The 21,251-nt window shown below is 37.4% G+C and overlaps 1 protein-coding gene across 2 annotated transcripts in view; it reads right to left on the bottom strand.

The window, feature by feature from the left end:
• TTC27 (tetratricopeptide repeat domain 27) overlaps positions 1–21,251 on the bottom strand; it is a 197,649-nt gene that overhangs the window by 19,060 nt on the left and 157,338 nt on the right. For both annotated transcript variants that reach the window (XM_054475625.1, XM_063648844.1), the window contains 2 exons: positions 19,068–19,120; positions 14,601–14,766 (listed from right to left, as the gene is read on the bottom strand). In XM_054475625.1, the coding sequence (XP_054331600.1) occupies positions 14,601–14,766; positions 19,068–19,120 (219 nt within the window). The remainder of the gene's footprint in view (positions 1–14,600; positions 14,767–19,067; positions 19,121–21,251) is intronic.

Raw genomic sequence — 21,251 nt, forward strand, 5'->3', positions numbered from 1 at the left:
TCATAGGAGTGGTTGAGGTCTTTCTGGTCTTCCCTTGGTGTAACTCTGTGCCTGTCACCTCTGCTACCACTAACAGCTCCCAGTGAGGTATTGGATCTACTCCCCTCTTCATGAACACCGCTATTCCCAATCCTACTGCTACAGCTGTTTTCTTCCTGAAATATAGCACACAAAAGCTGTGGTGGGCTGAATAACATTCCCCCAAAATTCATGTGCACCCAGAACCTCAGAATCTGACCTGAAATAGGGTCTTTGCAATGTAACTAGTTAAGATGAGGTGTCATTCTGGACTAGGGTTGGCCTAATTCCAATGACTTCTTCCTCAGAAGAAGGGAACACACAGAAGAGAGGAGGTGAAAATGGAAGCAGTGATTGGAGTTAGGCTGCCACAGCCGAGGAACGCCAGGAGCCACAAGAAGCTGGAAGAGGTGCAGAAAGACTATTCCCTAGCATCTGCAGAGGAACATGGCCAAGTCAACACCTTGATTTTGAACCTGACTTCTGGTCTCTGGAACTCAGTGGGGAGAACAAACTTCTGTTGTTTTAAGGCAGCAAGTTTGTGGTAATTTGTTATTGTAGCCCTAGAAAACTAACACTGCATTTTTAAGCAGAAAGACTAAGACAGTTAAAACACTGAGAAAAACTCTTCCGAGGGCACTCTCCTGGCTTCTGGAAATCATTTTCTGGTTTTAGTTCAGAAAGCAATAAACATATGAACGTCACTGTCACAGCCTACCCTTACTATGACTAGTGACCTACAGGACCCCACTCACTGGCCAGAAGTCCTTATTTTTGCACGTGAGTAAGTTTTAAATATCAAATCTCTTGATCTTTTCCTTAGAAGTATGGCTTTTTGTCATGGTAAAAGATGTTTTTTTCATCACTAAGTGAATAAAAATATTTGCCATACTTTCTTTTAGTGCTTTTACGGTGTCACATTTTCAATGATGACAATGATGATGAGAGCAGCTACATTTAAACAGTACTTGTGACCAGGCACGGTGACTCACGCCTGTAATCCCAGCACTTTGGGAGGCCAAGGCAGGTGGATCACTTGAGGTCAGGAGTTCGAGATCATCCTGGCCAACATGGTGAAACCCCATCTCTACTAAAAAAATACAAAAATTAGCTGGGCATAGTGGCACATGCCTGTAATCCTAGCCACCTGGGAGGCTGAGGCAGGAGAATCGCTTGAACCCAGGTGGCAAAGGTTGCAGAGAGCAGATTGTGCCACTGCACTCCAGCCTGGGTGACAGAGCGACACTCTGTCTCAAAAAAAAATGATAAAAATACAATAAAAATAAAGGATCAGGTACAGTGGCTCACGCCTGTAATCCCAGCACTTTGAGAGGCCAAGGCGGGCAGATCATGGGGTCAGGAGTTTGAGACCAGCCTGGCCAACATGGTGAAACCCCATCTCTACTAAAAATACAAAAAATTAGCCAGGCATGGTAGCATGCCTGGCCAGCTACTTAAGAGGCTGAGGCAGGAGAATCACTTGAACCTGGGAGGTGGAGGTTGCAGTGAGCTGAGATCATGCCATTGCACTCCAGCCTGGGTGACAGGGAGAGACTGTCTCAAAAAAAACAAAAACAAAAAACAGCACTTGTATGTATCTGCCAGGTACTGTTCCCAGCCCTTTACATATATTAACTCATTTACTCCTCTTAATAGTCTATTAACTCATTTAATCCTCACAAGAATCCTACTAGGCAGGTATCGCTATCATCCCTATTTCATGAAACTGAGGCACAAAGTGGTTAAGTAACTTGCCCAAGGCGACGCAGCCAGTGACTGGCAGAAATGGGCTGCCTAACTCCAGAGTACGTGCTCTTCCCTACAACACATCTTGCTTCTCAAGAAATTCCAATTTAAATATTTTATTTAACTGAATTTATTTTGGTTTCAAGCTTTTGGTCCTAAATGTTTGGCCAGCTATTTCAATACATAGTAAATATCCTATTTTTATACCACAGATTTAAAATGCCATCATTATTACGTACTAAATTCTCATTCCTACTTGAATCTGTTTCTGAATTCTCTATTCTGTTCCATTTCATTCCTGCAGCAGATGTTAACTCTTTATATAATAAGTATATTATTAGCTTTTTATCTTTCTTATTTGTTACAAATATCTTGTCACATATTTTTTTAATGTGATCATAAAAATTCCTTCCAGCTTTCTTTTACTGCTTCAGAGTTCAAGAACTTTTATCAGCATCTACTTCTATTCCCTATTCCTAATTTAACTATGAGATTAAAAAATATTTAGCATAGATTTAGTCTATCTGGAGTTTGTTTGTTGTATCATAAACTAATCTGATAAACTTTTTAGACCTGGATGCTTAGAGAGATTTTTTTCCTCTATTCTTTCTCATTTTAGTAAAATATACATACAATTTAGAATCTTAACCACTTTTAAATGTACAATTCATCAGTATTAAATACATTCATAATGTTGTACAACCATCACCAGCATCCATCTCCAGAACTATTTCACCTTGTAAAACTGAAACTCTACTCCATTAAACCATAACTCTTCATTCCTCCTCTCTTCAGCCCCAATGACCATTCTACTTTCTGTGTCTATGATTTTGACTACTCTAAGTACTTCATATAAGTGGAATCATACAGTATTTGTCTTTTTGTGACTGGTTTACTTCACTTAACATACACCTCCTCCTCCAGGTTCATCCATTTTGTAGCATATGTCACAATTTCCTTCCTAAGACTAATATTCCATTGTATGTACATACCACATTTTGTGTATCCATTCATGGAAATTTGGTTTGCTTCCACGTTTTAGCTATTGTGAATAACACTGCTATGAATGTAAGTATACACATTTCTCTTTGAGATCCTGCTTTAAATTCTTTGGGGTATATACCCAGAAGTAAAAGTGCTGGACCATATGGTAATTCCATTTTTGATTTTTAAAGCAACTACCGTACTGTTTTCCACAGCAGCTGTACTGTTTCACATTCCCACCAACAGCGCACAAGGATTCCAATTTCTCCATGTCCTTGTCAACACTTATTATTTTCTTTTTCTTTTTTTTTTTTTTTTTTTGAGATGGAGTCTCGCTCTGTCGCCCAGGCTGGAGTGCAGTGGCGCAATCTTGGCTCACTGCAAGCTCCACCTCCCAGGTTCACACCATTCTCCTGCCTCAGCCTCCCCAGTAGCTGGGACCACAGGCGCACACCACCACGCCTAGCTAATTTTTGTTGTATTTTTAGTAGAGACAGGGTTTCACCATGTTAGCCAGGATGGTCTCAACCTCCTGACCTCGTGATCCGCCCGCCTCAGCCTCCCAAATTGCTGGGATTACAGGCGTGAGCCACCACGTCCAGCCATTTTCTTTTTTTTTTGAGATGGAGTTGCGCTCTGTTGCCCAGGCTGGAGTGCAGTGGCGCCATCTTGGCTCACTGCAAGCTCCACCTCCTGGGTCCACTCCATTCTCCTGCCTCAGCCTCCCAAATAGCTGGGACTACAGGCGCCCGCCACCACTAATTTTCTGTATTTTTAGTAGAGACGAGGTTTCACCGTGTTAGCCAGGATGGTCTCAATCTCCTGACCTCATGATCTGCCTGCCTCTGCCTCCGAAAGTGCTGGGATTACAGGTGTGAGCCACCGCACCTGGCCTATTTTCTATTTTTTTTTTTATTTTTTATTTTTTGCTAGTAGCCATCCTAGTGGGTGTAAGGTGGTATCTCATTTGATTTGCATTTCCTTAATGATTAGTGGTGCTGAGCATCTTTTCATATGCTTATTGTTCATTTGTTTATCTTCTCTGGAGAAATGTCTATTCAACTCCTTTGCACATTTTTTAATTGGGCTGTTTGGGGGGTTTTGTTGTTGTTGAATTTTAGGAGTCCTCTATATATTCTGGATATTATTCCCTTATCAGATATATTACTTGCAAATATTTTCTTCCATTCTGTGAGTTGCCTTTTTACTCCATTGATACTGCTTTTGGTGCACAAAATTTTTAAATTTTCACAAAGTCCAATTTGTCTGTTTTTTCTTTTTATTGCCTGTGCTTTTGGTGTCATATCCAAGAAATCATTGCCAAATCTACCATTATAAAGTTCTTGCCCTATGTTTACTTTTAAGAGTTTTATAGTTGTAGCTCTTAAATTTAAGTATTTGATTCATTTTGAGTTAGCATGTGTATACAGTGTTAGGTAAGGGTCCAACTTTATTCTTTTGCATGTGGATATGCAGTTTTCCCAGGACAATTTGTTGAAATTTCCCCATTGAATGGTCTTGGCACCCTTGTCAAAAATCATTTGAATCAGGCGCAGAAGCTCATGCCTGTAATTCCAGCACTTTGGGAGGCAGAGGTGGGCAGGCTGCTTGAGCCCAGGGGATGGAGACCAACCTTGGCAACATAGCAAAACGCTGTCTCCACAGGAAAAAAAAAATTTAGTTAGATGTGGTGGCATGCTCCTGTGGTCCTAGTTACTTAGGAAGCTGAGGCAAGAGGGCTGCTTGAGCCCAGGAGTTCAAAGCTGCAGTGGCAGTAAGCTATGAGCCCAGGAGTTCAAAGCTGCAGTGGCAGTAAGCTATGATCATGCCACTGCACTCCAGCCTGTTCGACAGCGTGAGACACTGTCTTTTTTTTTTTTTTTTTTTTTTGAGACAGAGTCTCACTCTGTCTCCCAGGATGAAATGCAGTGGCACAATCTCAGCTCACTGCAACCTCTGCCTCCCAGGTTCAAACAATTCTCCTGCCTCAGCCTCCCCAGTAGCTGGGACCACAGGCGTGCACCACCATGCCCAGCTAATTTTTGTATTTTTTTTGTAGAGATGGGGTTTCACCATGTTGGCCAGGCTGGTCTCCAAGTCCTGACCTCAGGTGATCTGCCTGCCTCATCCTCCCAAAGTGCTGGGATTACAGGCATGAGCCACCGTGCCCAGCCGAGACAATGTCTCTTAAAAAAAGAAAAAAAAATCATTTGACCATATACACAGATTTCTGGGCTCTTAGTTCAATTCTATTGGTCTACATGTCTGTCTTTATGCCAGTACCACAGTTTTGACTACTACAGTTTTGTGGTAAGTTTTGAAATCAGGAAGCATGAGTCCTCTAGCTTTGTTGTTCTTTTTAAAAGTTGTTTGGGCCATCCAGGGTCTCTTGAGATTCCATTTGAATTTTAGGATAGATTTTTCTATTTCTGAGAAAAACCAATCCATTCAGATTTCCTATTTCTTCATGATTTAGTCTTGGTAGGTTTTGAGTTTCTAGGAATTTGTCTATTTCATCTAAGTTATCCACTTTGTTGGCATACACTTGTTCACAATACTCTCTTATAATCTTTTTATTTCTGTAGAATCAGTAGTAATGCCCCCATTTTCATTTCTGATTTCAGTAATTTGAGTCTCCTCTTTATTTTTTTAGTGCAGTCTCTGCACTGAAATCCAGACATCACTTTGAGTAGTATTGACAACGTTAAGTCTTTCAATCTATGAACATGAGATGTGTTTCCATTTATTTATATCTTCTTTAATCTCTTTCATCATGTTTTCTAGTTTTTGTGCTCCAAGATTTTTACTTCCTTAGTTAACTTAATTCCAAAGTATTTTTTATGCTATTGTAAATGGGATTGTTTTCATAATTTCCTTTTGGGATTGCTCACTGTTAGTGTACAGAAATGCAGCTGATTTTTGTGTGCTGACTTTGCATCCTGCTACTATGCTGAATTAATTTATTAGTTCTAAGAGCTTTTTCGTGGAATCTTTAGCATTTTCTACATACAAGATCACATCATCTGCAAACAGATAATTTTATTTCTTACCAATTTGGATGTCTTTTACTTCTTTTTCTTGTATAATTGCTCTGCCTTGAACCTCCAGTGCTGTGATGAACAGAAGTGAAAGCAAGCATCCTTGCATTGTTTCCGATCTTAGAAAAGAAGCTTTCAGGCTGGGAGCGATGGCTACGCCTATAATCCCAGCACTCTGGAAGGTCGAGGTGGGCAGATCACCTAAGATCAGGAGTTCAAGACCAGCCTGGCCAACATGGTGAGACCCCATCTCTACTAAAAATAATGATAATAATACAAAAATTAGCCGGGCATGGTGGCACGTGCCCGTAGTCCCAGCTACTTGGGAGACTGACAGGAGAATCGCTTGAGCCTGGGAGGTGGAGGTTGCAGTGAGCGGAGATTGTGCCACTGCACTCCAGTCTAGGCGACAGAGCAAGACTTTGTCTCAAAAAAAATAAATAAATAAAAAAGAAAAGCTTTCAGTCTTTCACCATTAAGTATGATGTTTGCTGTGGGTTTTTCATATCTGGCTTTTATTATGTCGAGGCTGCTTCCTTCTATTCCTAGCTTGTTGAGTGTTTTTTAAATCAGGAATGTGTGCTGAATTTTTTCAAATGCTTTTTCAACATTAATTGAGATAATCAGGTGAGATTTTTTCCCCCTCATTCTGTTAATGTAGTATATTACATTGATCTATTTCATATGTTGAATCATCCTCAAATTCCAGGAATAGAGCCCACTTGGTCATAGTGTATAATCCTTTTAATATGCTAGTGAATCAATTTGCTAGTATTTTGTTAAGGGTTTTTGAATCAATGTTCATAAGAGATTTTGGTCTGTGTTTTTTTTTTTTCTTGTAGTGTCTTTGTCTGGCTTTGGTATCAGGGTAATGCTGGTCTCATAGCATGAGCCGAGAGGTGTTCCTTCCCCTTCAAATTTTTGGAAAAGTTTGAGAAAGATTGTTGTGACTTCTTTAAATGTTTAATACAATTTACCAGTGAATCCATCAGGTCCAGGGCTTTTCTTTGTTGAGAGATTTTTGATTCCTGATTCTGTCTCCTTACTAGTTATACAACTATTCAGATTTCTTATTTCTTTATGATTTCGTCTTGGTAGGTTTTGTGTTTCTAGGAATTTGTCTATTTCATCTAGGTTATCTACTTTGTTGACATATACTTGTTCACAATATTCTCTTATAATCTCTTTATTTCTGTAGAATCAGTAGTAATGTCCCCATTTTCATTTCTGATTTCAGTAATCCGAATCTTCTTTTTTCTTTCTTAGTCCATCTATCTAAAGGTTTGTCCATTTTATTAATCTTTTCAAAGACCTAATTTTTAGTTTCATTGATTTTTCTTTATTATTTCTCTACTTTCTATTTCATTTATCTCTATTCTAACCTTTATTTTCTTCCTTCTGCTAGCCTTGGGTTTAGTTTGCTTTTTAAGTTGTAAAGTTAACTTATTGACTTGAAATATTTCTTGTGTTTTAAGGTAAGCATTTAGAGTTACAAATTTCTTCCTTAGCAATGCTTTCGCTGTATCCTACAAGTTTTGGTATGCTGTATTTTCATTTTCATTCATCTCTAAGTATTTTCTAATTTCTCTTGTGATTTCTTTTTTGATCCATTGATGAAGAGTGTGTTGTTTATTTTCCATAATTTTGTGAATTTTCTAGTTTTACTTCTGTTATTGATTTGTAATTTCATCCTGGGGTAGTCAAAGATACTTTCCATGACATCTATCTTTTTGAATCTACTGAGACTTAATTTGCGATCTATTATATTGTCTCTCCTAGATAATGTCCCATGTGCACTTGGGAAGAATACGTACGCTGTTGTTGGGTAGAATGTTTTATATATGTCTATTATAAAATTCATTAACATACAAAATCTCTGCTTCTCTAACAGAGCCATACTCACCCCTTTTGGTTGTTGATGTCACAAAATTACATTTTTATAAATGGTGTGCCCCAAAACATACACTGATATATTTAATGCATTAGTCTCTTAAATTATATAGAAAGCAAAATATGTATCTACAAACCAAAGTTACAATACTACTAGCTTGCAGACTAATAGCTGTTTAATTTTTAAAGTATTAGTCTCTTAAATCATGTGGAAAACAAAGAGTACAGTTAAAAAAAACATTGTAACAGGCCGGGTATGGTGGCTCACGCCTGTAATCCCAGTACTTTGGGAGGCCGACATGGATGGATCACCTGAGGTCAGGAGTTCAAGACCAGCCTGGCCAACATGGTGAAACCCCGTCTCTACTAAAAATACAAAAATTAGCCGGGCGTGGTGGCAGGCATCTATAATCCTAGCTACTCAGGAGGCTGAGGCAGGAGAATCACTTGAACCCAGGAAGCAGAGGTTGCAGTGAGCCGAGATCACGCCATTGCACTCCAGCCTGGGCGACAGGGCGAGACTCCATCTCAAACAACAACAACAACAACAACAAACATTGTTACGATAATATTAGCTTTTATAATTGTTCGCATATTTATCTTTATTGAGATTTTTATTTCTTTATCCAGCTTTGAGTTATTGTCTAGTGTTCTTTCTTTTCACCCTGCAGGACCCCCTTGAGCATTTCTTGCAGGGCAGTTCTAGTGGTAATGAACTTCCTTAACTTTTGTTTATCTGGGAATGCCTTAATTTCTCCCTCACTTTTGAAAGGCAGTTTTGCCAGATAAAGGATTCTTGATTGACAGTTTTTCTCTTTTAGCATTTTGAATATATCAGTCCACTGCCTGCTGGCCTCCAAAGTTTATGATGAGAAATCTGCTGATAATCTCATTGAGGATTCTTTGTATGTGACAGATTTCATTTTAATCAGTATAAACAGCTCTATAGCCCTCATATCCCACCCAAACCAATACCATGCCACTGAGTTCATATAATGGCCTTTAAATCCCTTACCCACATCTTGATTTTATTTACGTAATAGTAGAACTTATGTTTCATTCTCTGTCCCAATTCTATTTCTCACCTCCATCAGGAAACACACTTAGGGAATACAGCAAGCAGAGAATGACTGGGAAACTAACACTAGCCTGTGAAGAGAGTTGAAGGCCTCTCACATAGAGGAGCGGCAATTCCAACATAAATGTAGAAGAATCTCCACAAAGAGAAATGTATTAACTATTCGTTTCCCAACACTAACCTTGACTTCCTTGGGCTAGTCTCATCAAAGTCTTGGCCTAAAGTGCAAGGCACTGGCCCTTTGAATCCTGGAGGTCCTCAAAGCAGGAAGGAACAGGACTGCCTTAACCCATTACAAAAACTACCAGCAGGGCTCCAGGCCAAGAATGAAGCAATTTCCCACCTCCGCTGCTTGGCTAGCTCCCTGCTCCACTTGGAGCTCTCTAAGTACTTGTTCTGTTTCCTGGTCTGATAACCCTGACCTTTGGCTTCCCCAAACCTCGGTTATCAGAGAGAGAGATAGGCAGTTTAGCATTGTCTTTTTCAGTCCTTCAGAAAAAAACCCAAAAAACAAAACAAAACAAAAAACAGTTCTTAGACTGTGGAAAGGGCTTTAGGTTAAATACGCCAGATGTCAAGCCTTAGCTTTACTACGCACTAGCTATAAGAAATCAACCTTATTAATGCACTGTGCTGAGCCTCAGGTACCTCAACAGTTAAATGGGGAGAATACCTATTTTCCAAAGCTATAATTTGTATAACATATATCCATTCTCTCCTCTTCTCTTTACTTTCAGGTAATGCACAGCCAGCAAGTGTCCCAGGACTTCAATTTCATTGGCAACTTGCCCCACTGCACATCAATACCATCTTCTCCTGTCCCCAAAGAAAGCATCAAATAAAAATACACACAAAGGACAACCTCAATATGCAAGAATACATACTGTATGATTCTATCTACATGGTATTCAAGAAAAAGCAAAACTGAACTGTGGAGACGGAAATCAGAAAGTAGTTGCCTCATGGGGGAAAGAGGTGGTGTTTCAACTGACTGGAAATGCATGTAAGAGAACTTTCTGTAGTAATGAAAATGTTCCATAACTGTTTGGGGTGGTGATTACATAAGAATACATAGTAGTTAAAATTATCTGCAAATTATTTTTTTATTTTGTTATTTTATTTCATATTTTTTTGAGATGGGGTTTCGCTCTGTTGCCCAGGCTGGAGTGTGGTGGCACGATCATAGCTCACTGAAACCTCAAACTCCTGGGCTTAAGCAATCCTCCTGCTGTAGCCTCACAAGTAGCTGGGGCTGTAGGCACATGCCACCATGCCTGGCTTATTATCTGCATATTATGTCTGAATTTTTAAAAATCTTTGTTAGATATAGTTCACAAGCACATTAATATGATGGGAAAATGTGCTTTTGACATAAATCTTCCCCCACAGACTTCAAGGCGTGAAAAAGAAAAAAATAAGACATGCCTACCTGTGATTTCTGTCTTCGGTTCCTACTAGCCAAATGACTGCTCAAGTTATATAAGCTCTCTGGGTTTCATATTAATCAACTATAAAATGAGGAGTATTCAGTATCCACCTCACATACTGTATGCCCAATAAAAGACAACCTGTGTTAAGTGGCAGAAACATAGTAAGTACTCAATATATTTTAATCCCCTTTCCTTCCTCTTCCACATATAAACAGCAAATGAATGTCAATAATGCAATACTTAAATTATTTTCCCAAAATGTTGCCCAAGGTATCCAGAAAAAGAAAAAAGGAAGAAAAGGAAAAATATCCCAACAAATCAACATCAGAATTTACCTTGGGGAAAGAAGTATGGCTGCAAGGATATTCATGACATTATTTATAATAGTCAAAAACTGGAAAACTGAACAGGAACTAATTATGTAGGAACATGAAAATCAGTTTTATGACAGATGAATAAAAATATGTATAATCTAGGAATAAATACAAATAAGTGCTATTATAGAAAAGCATTCCTGGGTTTTACCAAACTATACATTAATCAAAATTAGGACAAAGGTTTTTTTCAACATAGTACTGGAAGTCCTAGACAGAGCAATTAGGCAAGAAAAAAGAAATAAGAGATATTCTAATAGGTAAGGACTAAGCAAAATTGTCTCTATTTGCTGACAATATGATCTTAGTGAAAACCCTAAAGAGTCCATGTAAAAACTGTTAGAACTGATGAAATAAATTCAGATACAAAATCAACATACAAACATCAGTAGCATATCTATAATACTAATAACAAACTATACAGAAAGGAATGATGGTCACTAGCGTCAGGGTGGGGTGGAGGTGGGGTGGGGAGGAAATGGGGAATTGTTGGAGAAAGGATACAAAGTTTCAGACAGAGGATTAAGTTTGAGATCTTCTGCACAGCACAGTGACTACAGTCAATGATAATGTATATTTCAAAATACCTGAGTAAAATGTCAAATATGTCACCATAAAAAGATAGCTAAACAAGGTGATGGGTATGTTAATTAGCCTGATCTAATCATTCCACATTGCATACACATATGAAAACATCACATGGTACTCCATAAATGTGTACAATTAGAGTTTGCCAATTAAAATATTATTAATAAAATTATAAAATGGATAAAAAAGAAAGAAAATGATAAAGGTAGTATATCCACTCATTCTTCAATTACAAATAGTGAGGAAAAAACAGAAAAATTTGAGGCTAATTTACCCTATGTCTGTATTAAAATAAACACGAATTTATACACACACACACACACACACACACGAAAAAAATTTAATGGCAATAATCCACATCCATAAAATAGAAAAAAACAGGTACAGGATTAGAACATATTACATTTGGAACCAGAACACAATTTTGCTATATTGAAAATTCCCCATGATTACAGGAGTAAGAAGCTAAGACTATGACCACTAAAATATGTTTGAAAAAATCTATTTCAGATAAAAGTTAAATCACGTTATCTGAATTCATACTAGGAAAATATAGCTATATTTTTTTTTAGATTTTTTTTTTCTTTTCTGAAAAATGCTCAAATGCATCTCTATGCGTTTTGGGTCCTTTTATTCTTTCTTAGGGAAGGCTCCTGAAAGACTTCTTTTTTTTTTTTTTTTTTTTGGAGACAGGGTCTTGCTCTGTCACCCAGGCTGGAGTACAGTGGTGTGATCATGGCTCACTGCAGCTTCAACCTCTCCAGCCTCAAGGGATCCTCCCACCTCAGCCTCCCGAGTAGCTACAGGTACATATTACAAGCCCAGCTGAATTTTTTTTGTATTTTTTTTGTAGAGAAAGGGTTTCACAATGCTGTGCAGGCTGGTCTCAAACCCCTGGGCTCAAGTAATTTTCCCGCCTTGGCCTCCCAAAATGCTGGGATTACAGGTAGAAGCCACTGTGCCCAGCTGGCTGAAAGATTTCTAAGCAAATGTTCTTAAAATTCCAATGATTTTGATTTGGCATCCAACAGGGCAAATCACAACTGAAAGTTTTATCAGAATCAACTGTCTACATACTCAGGTTATTTTTACCAAAATTCTATCCTTTGGTATCTATAATACCACTGTTACTACCAATAGATTATTCTAAATATCACCTCTCTCCCTACACATTTACAGATACTCAAATACAGAAGTATCATCTAAACATTAGCAAGAATGCTTTTTCATCCTGAGAGAGAAAGATACTCCTAATCTTGGGGTGATAGGGGTGGTAAGAAAAGAGAAATTTAAGTAAAATTTTTCAATACCTTTTCAGCTATTGTAACTGCTTCTGCTTCGCTTTTTCTTGCCTTTCTTTTAGAATACATGAGTTAGCAAGATTTGCCATACTTAATTCATCTAAGTTAACTAAAATCAGCATTATCTTGATGACTTTATAACTCTATGATGTACAAGTAACAGCTTTTCCAAACAATCTTTGAACAGTCATTTTGTCTGATATTTTTAATTTCCTTAAAACAAGCGGGTGGGGAGATCCATCCATCCATCCAGAGTTAGACATAGCTTATGACAGTATAATCCTATCCCCCACAGCTGTGGTGAGAATTAAATGAGCTAATACATGTGAAGTGCTTAGGATAGTTTCAGATACACAGCAAGCCCTCAGTAAATATTAATTATTGTTATTTTACCACACACCACTTTGACCTGCTCTATGTGCCTTGGGAAGCGAAGGAGAATAAAAGAGCAAATAGAAAAGCCACTTCCTTTCATGCATACATATAGTAAGTCTGTCTCTTATTGGAGGAGAGAGTATTTGGGTACTTTATATAAAACAACTCCTACTGGTGCCAAGCATGAAAGGATGACCGGGATTTTCTCAAGATCCAAAAAGCCAACCTGGTGAGCCAGTTGTTACTAATCCTTAGCAGATATGAAGGAGATTACTGGGGTTAAAGTATAGATTTAGAGGGGAAATCCCACTCACAACAGAAAGACAAGCAGATTAGTTAGAAAATAGAGGCACAGGACAGATTAACAGGATCAGACTGACTAAGGAAGCCAATTCTAAGACAATTAAGAAAGAGATGACACAGCCAAGTTATCAGCAGCAATACCAAGAGGATAGAAAAGCAGACTGACAGCTTGAAGAAGCCCCCTGTCTAGCTTATCAGGAAGGAGGGGAGCTTCATACTCCTTTCTGACTTGGTGTGTAAACTTATTCAGCCTGGCCCTAGAGGACTTCTAAGGTCCCTTTTTGCTCTGACAGTGTGTGATTCTAAAGAATGCTGGAATTGAGCCAGCAGCCATGTCTAAATGAGGAGTGTTGGATTTGAATGTTTCATGTACATTTTTTTTAATATGAAAGAAAACAACAGAATTTCTTTCAACTGAAAGATGGAATATACTACCAATATAAATAATTCACATTCTCCTTGAGATTTTAGGAACAGGTTTCAGAAATCTTTCCTAGTAAAGAAAGATCTTAAAAATCACATTTGCAGTAAACAAGAGATATGCACTATCTTCAGCAGTCACAATATACTGAGATCTGTTCAGAGTCTCATCAGTGCCCTTTGCCAAGGTGCTAAGTGTAGAAAAGGAAGAATTATCTCAATGGAAAATTTCAGCAGTGTTAACAGGACAACTACTGACTGTCAGGGGACTATGCAAACAGATTCACTAGAGCCCCTACCCTTTCTAGGGATGTAAAACTCTGCTATCTCTCCATTCACTTGGCTATCATTCCATTCAGTTTTGTTTATTTATTTATTTATTTATTTATTTATTTAGAGACAGAGTTTTGCTCTGTCACCCAGGCTGGAGTGCAGTGGCATGATCTTAGAGTATCACTTTACACTGAAAACAGCATATTGTCTTCAACTACAATTAAACCAAAAAGGTCTTTTTTATTTAATCTTTTGGATGACACAACAGCTTTGAATCTCCCATACTTTCTGGAGGGATAACTTTATTCCACCAAATACAGCACCATCTCACGAAACATTGCAAAGAAAATGTTAGCCATCCTCTCTACATTGTTCATACCATCTGACGGTATGCAGTAAATGCTTGTTAAATGAATGAACAAATGAGTATAGGATTTATTCCAGCTACCACAAGTCAGAGAATACACTGAGATACCCAAAGTACTAAGTAACACAGTGTTTTACTTAGTTTCTGCAAAGTGACTATATATGTAACCCACAGATCAGATTTTCATAACTGAGTCACAGTAATATTCAGTTTATGACTGTAAAAACAAATTTGACATTAGAATAGCAGAATTCTATATATCATGAAGCATATTTGACTAGAAAAAAATGTCCTTTTCATATGTTACAAGTGTTTAACAAAATTTTCCTGTGCATATTCAAGGAAATAATTTATACCATATGATCAAGGATTAGTATCAAACACAAACTGAAATAACGGAATATGAATATCTTACCTGAACATCTTTGTATTTGTCACGTAAGTCCAAGAGCCGGTGATAAGCTTTAATGGCTTCTGAAAATTCCCCAACGTCAGTGCTGGTGAGGATGTAGTTTTCCCAAATCTGCCAGTGTTCATAGTTACACTTGAGAGCTTCTTGTAAAGTTCTAAAAGCTTTTACTCTATTGAAGGTCAAATTTTAAAGAGAGCAATAATGAACTCTTTTTTTTATTAGAATAAAGCATAGCTAAATGTATAAAATGCTAATGTGGACTGTCAGTCCTTATTCGTTCATATAAACAAACAGAATTAGAGACCCAAACAACACAAAACCAACTCAAACTTCCCTACAAAATTCAGTGACAGACCCTATGGCATATGTAGCATACATACAGAGATACTCCTTTCCTAATCTATTTACTGGTAACAAGGATATTATTTTAAAACTAGGTATCAATCCCAGTATCACCTCAGGAGAAGGCACACTCAAGTTCCAAATCTGGAGTCAGAGTGGCCAAGCAAGTACAATTGCAAACCTGTAAGACAAAAGGTGCAGACAGTAGTGGAGGGATCAGAGGCAAGGAAGTCAAAACAAAACAACACACTCCTGATGAATCTGCAACCACAATGCTGCAAACCAAAATTCTACACCCTGTGAGAAAAAACCTCAGTCAACAAAACTAATCAACAGGACATAAATTTACTAAAGATAAAATTTTAAGGTGGCCAGGCATGGTGGCTCACATCTATAATCCCAGCACTTTTTGAGTGGCTTAGGTGGGTGGATCACCTGAGGTCAGGAGTTCGAGATCAGCCTGGCCATCAGAGGGTAACCCCATCTCTAATAAAAAAATACAAAAACAAAGAAACAAAAACAGCAGCTGGGCATGGTGGCACATGCCTGTAATCCCAGCTACTCAGGAGGCTGAGGCACAAGAATCACTTGAACCTGGGAAGCCGTGGTTGCAGTGAGCCAAGATCACACCCCTGCACTCAAGCCTGGGCAACAGAGCAAGACTCCATGTTAAAAAAAAAAAAAAAATGATTTTAAGGGGGAGAGGGAGGAGTGAAAAAAAGTTTTTCTTAATTGTTTAAGTAACAATTTGTCAAGTCTTTAAATAAATTTGTTTAGAATACTGAAAGAGACAAAGAAATAATTTACATTGAAAAGGAACAGAAAATTGTGAAACAAAAACAGGGAGAAATGAAATAAGAACAAGGAGATGTGAACAAAAACTAACTGGAAATTTCAGTATTGAAAGAGGCAATAAAACAACAACAGGTCAGGCACAGTGGCTCACAACTGTAATCCCAGCACTTTGGGAGGCTAAGGAGGGTGGATCACAAGGTCAGAAGATCAAGACCATCCTGACCAACATGATGAAACCCTGTCTCTACTAAAAATACAAAAATTAGCTGGACATAGTGGCACATGCCTGTAGTCCCAGCTACTTGGGAGGCTGAGGCAGGAGAGTCGCTTGAACCTGGGAGGCGGAGGTTGCAGTGAGCTGAGATCGTGCCACTGCACTCCAGCCTGGGCAACAGAGTGAGACTCTGTCTCAAAAAACAAAAAACAAAAATAAAACCCTCAATAGCTAACAAAAACTAGAATACACATAGTCAAGGAGAAACTGATGCATTGGAAGATAATAGTAAGGAGTTTACACAGAATTCAAATTATAAAATAAAAGCTGGAAAGAGACAGAGGAAAGAATGAGAGGTAAGACTCAAACATACATCTGATAGAGATTTTACAGTAAACAAATGCAGAGCATGGCAGGATATCAAAAGATAAAAGCAGAGAATTTTCCAGAAATGAAAAAATTTCAAAAAAATTTTTGAACATAAATTCTATGATCAAAAGTGTATTTCACATACTGAGCATTATAAGTAAAGATAAATGAACACCTAGAAATATTGTGTGAAATTTAGGAAAGATATTCCTAAAATCTACAAAGAAGTGACGACAGATATTTCATCAGCAGTAAGACAACAGAAGACAAAAGAATATTACTTTTAAAGTGCTGAGTGAAAATAACTGTCAGCCAAAATTTTATCATCAGCTAAACTTACCACTCAAGAGTAAATGCAAAATGAAACATTTTTAGATACACAACGGTTAACAGTGTTTACCGTCTATTGACTCTAAGAGAACTATCTAAGGGATTCCTTCTTGTAAAAATACAAGAGAACTCAAAAAGAAAGGAAACATGTCTTCAATTTCAGTCATAAATTGTTTCCATAGAATATTTTTTTCTTTTTTTCCTTTCTCTACTGTACCACATCACCACCTCCATCTAATAACAACTGCCTCCAACAGTGTTGGACGAAGACTCGCCAGCTCTCCCATCCACAGGGGTTGGGGGTGAACTCAACAAGTAAAAATCCACGCCATGAGGATTATCCTTTTTCCTATATGTCCTCCCTTATGATCCCCCTAATCATAATTTCCTAGCCTCAAAATTGTTCCATGAATCCTTTTTTCCTTTTTGGTAAATATAGCTTCTTTGTAAGGTGCTTCATTTCAGGATTCACTTATCAAAACCCCTCTATAGTAGAGATACTGCACCGTTAAAATTACATCCGAAGATAGATATTTTTACATGGGACTGATAGGAACATGGTATCGAGGGGAATCAGATGAAACAGCAAAGAGAGCACTTTAGTGAAGAATCTTGTGACCACAAAAGGATAAAAGAAAGTTTAATGGGCCATTTTAAGGCATGAATAGGATCTTCTGAGAGAAGTATTAATAATTACCTCAGAAGTAACAATCCCATTAGCTTTGTCTGGAGCCTTAGCAAAGAAAGAAAAGAGTAAACAGGAAAGAATAAAGAAATGATTTATCTCAGACCTTACAACTCCACCTTTGCACAAAAACCTATTTGTGGAGCTGCAAGAGGTAAGAAAGTAGAGAAACAATATGCAAGAACCCCTAAGAGAGAAAGCAGAATTCCTAACATGATTGGGCTGGAAGACAAGTTATCAAGAGCTTCACTACGTACAAACTTATCCGGGTTGCCAGAAAAACTCACTGAGATCATTCTACAACTATGACAGGGACTTCCGAGCCTGTTGCTTTAAACCAAAAAGGTCTCCAGAGAGTTTTAGCACTATCAGTTGCAATCAAGAACATAATATTATCTTCTGAAGAGAATGGTAGAACAGATAGACTTTATTTATGTCATCCAAGAGCAGAGGCAGCATTTCATGATCTCTACGTAACATGGATTTAATGATGTCTTCAGAAATTATCTTGTAATTCCACCAAGAAAAATTAAATTAAGTTTCAAAGTAAGGCCAAATAAAAATGAAAATATATCCATCCTTTAATTTATTAGAGTTCTGGCAACAGCAGTCCCTGTCTCCTCCCTCTCCTTCGCTTTTCGTAGCCAGTCAATAAGCCCAGTTAGTTGGTTTTCTCCTTTATAAAGAGTTTGGCATCTGCCCCTTCTTTTTCCACTCTAGTTATCTCATGCCTGAATTGTTACAACAGCTGTGTCCTAACGGGTTTCCCAGCCTCCAGTTCCCTCTAGTCGGCCTCACATACTGCCACCAGATAAATCTTCCCCAAAAGCTTCTTTCTTCATGAGATTACCACACTGAAATCTCTGGCTTCCTATTCTCAGCAGGACAGTCTCAACTCATTGGTCAAATAATCAGAAGATGCAGCAATTTTACTTCAACCTACCTTTCTAATCTTATCTCTCACCGTATATTTCACATTACTTCATAGCTTCCTATCTCCTAAAATACTACATTCATTCCTGTCATTCTGCATTTGGTCACATCATTTCTCTTGCCTAAGAGGCTCCCCTCTGTCCCTTCTATCCATCCTTCAAATTTCTGCTTGAGTCCAACATTCTCTCAGAAGCATTTCTGATCCAGGATGACATGGTTTCTCTCTTCTTTGATCCTCACAAGACTAAATGAGTGGCTTGCACATAATAAGTGTGCTACAAATATCATGTATGATTATTTTAGCCCTCTTTGTATTCTCACTTGGTATTTGCCACAGATAGCTTATATACTGATCAATTTTTTAAATAAGATGGCATGGTATTTTATTTTTTAAACCTACATTCCCTAAAGACATTGGTTCATATTTATTTATATTTCTCAATAATATCTAGTACAAAGCAAGCAATGAATAAAAATAACTGTCAACTGAGTTGACCAACTAAACATATGTTTGCTTTTATCATGTAATAAAATGTAGAATGTAAAACTTCAGTACTAAATAAAGATTTCAAGTAACATTTCTTACTTTATTACATACGAAATGTTTTTAAGAAATAAACTGTATATTTAGAATTCAAGTTAATTTAGTTTGAATTAAGTTATTCTACTTAAGTTATTCTATTTCATATACATGGGCGAGAAAGGTAAAACAAGGAGAAACATTGAAACAATGTTCAGTTGTAGAAAATCTCATTCATTTATTTGGGAAGCAAATTTCTTCATATTTGTCTGATGTACTTACTTTTGTTTTAATCGGATATAGGAAGTTGATAAATTGTTCCAAGCTTCAGCATTCTGAAATAATAGAGAACACAGTTAATTAACTCTTCTCATTTAGGTAAAATTATTGCTTAAACCAAAAGTACAACACACTCTCCTAGTCCAATATATGCTCTTTAAAACCACAATTTTCAGTAAGAGTGTGTTTAAAGGTATATGGCAAAATTAAATTGAACTGAACTTTTATAATTTAGAAAAAGGTTAAAACAATCAACCATGCAATATAACTATTATTGTACCAATTAGCAATTCAGTTAAGATTTTATTTTCAAATTTAGACTTACAAAATAGCTAATTTACAACATACTCTATATAGTACATAGATTTATTACAGAAAAGGCAATGAAGTATACTGTTTTTTCCTATCTTAAAAGTTTTTGCCATTATACTGTCATCCTTCTTCACCGGATAGTGGGGTTAAGAAAAAATCTGTTCTCCAATGTTACTACTAAGTATTTCATCCATCAAACATATTTCTCTACCTATTCCTCTACCCAACGACAAAAATAAAGCAAAAATGAATGTTTTTTTAAATCAGCTTAATCAGGTTGAATTTATACAAATGTTGATTCGAACAAGAATGATATAAATTATCTATTTCTCTTTGTTCCACTTTTCATCTAATATAGTATATATCGTTCTCAAGTGCCATACATATGATTCAAAAATTAAGTGGCAGTGGACCTCCACTTCCAAACATGGCAAAATTCGTAACTTTTTGAAGTCTGGCAAAGAATAACTACCAGAAAGCTGTGAGCTGAATGGAGATTTTGGAGGTCACACTGTGCTAGAAGTTATTCGAGTTCTAAACTAGCAAAACTGGAGAGTTCTTATTGATTGCCCATGGCATTAAATTCAATCCCAGAGAGGTTATACCTTAAGAAAAGGTTATTAGAGGTCTGGGCGCAGTGGTTCACATCTGTAATCCCAGCACTTTGGGAGGCCAAGATGGGATGATCACTTGAGGCCAGGAGTTTGAGACTAGCCTGGTCAAGAGAGCAAGGCTCCATCTCTACTGATTTTTTTTTAAAGGGTTATGAGACAATAAGGACAACTCCAGACCCACTTTAACAAGCTTAAAAACAAGCTGATTTAGGAGTAATTTAACTGAATGCCAAAATAAAACTCAATCTTCCTTAAGAGAACAGAATAAAACCAAGAAGCACAAAAACACAGCATCCACAATGTGTAGAATACAATTTTTTTAAAAAATGGTGGACATGGGAAGAAGCAGGAAAATTTCCTTCATAACCAAAGGGGAGAAAAAAATCAGTTAATAAGAAACACTACCAGAAATGAAAGAGACGTTGAAATAAGCATAGGATTTCAAAGCAGTTATTATAAACATGTCCAAAGATTTAAAGGAAAACATGAACATAATGAGAGAATGTTTGGAGGAATGTTAGTAGAGACATTAAAGCTGTTAAAATATCCAAATGAAAGCAGCCTGACTGCTGGAACTGCTTGTTGTAACCTGAAACCAGTTTTATCTGCAGCTTCTGAGATAATTTGCTGAAACTCTGGGACTAATTTTGCCCTCTGCCATCCCTCATCAATGGAAGCTTGCCAGCTCCCCAAACCCTTACTGTAAGTGCCAATGAATTTCTCAAAGAGCAGTATGTAACATTTCTCCTTTTAATAAAACTTCTAACCTTCTCCTTGTTCTTCAGACATTCAAAGACTACCTGGCACGCATATACGCCCCAAATTGCAATTCTTTCTTCTCAAATAAAACATTAAATTTAGATCTTTTATATAGAAAATTTTAAGGAGTCCACAAAAAAAAAAAAAAAAAACACCTACTAGAAGTACTAAATGAGCTCAGCAAGGTTGCAAGATATAATTAATATATAAAAATCAATTGTGTTTCTATTGTGTTGCCTACAATTGTGCCTATTGTGTTGCCTACTAACAATAGGCAATCCAAAAATAAAATTTAGACCAGGCACAGTGGCTCACATCTGTAATCCCATCACTTTGGGAGGCTGAGGCGGGTAGATCACCTGAGGTCAGGAGTTTGAGACTAGTCTGGCCAACATGGAGAAACCTCATCTCTACTACAAATACAAAAATTTGTCAGGCGTGGTGCTGCACACCTGTAATCCCAGCTAATCAGGAGGCTGAGGCAGAAGAATTGCTTGAACCT

This window comes from Pongo pygmaeus, chromosome 12, assembly GCF_028885625.2.
Source record: "Pongo pygmaeus isolate AG05252 chromosome 12, NHGRI_mPonPyg2-v2.0_pri, whole genome shotgun sequence".
NCBI lineage: Eukaryota > Metazoa > Chordata > Mammalia > Primates > Hominidae > Pongo > Pongo pygmaeus.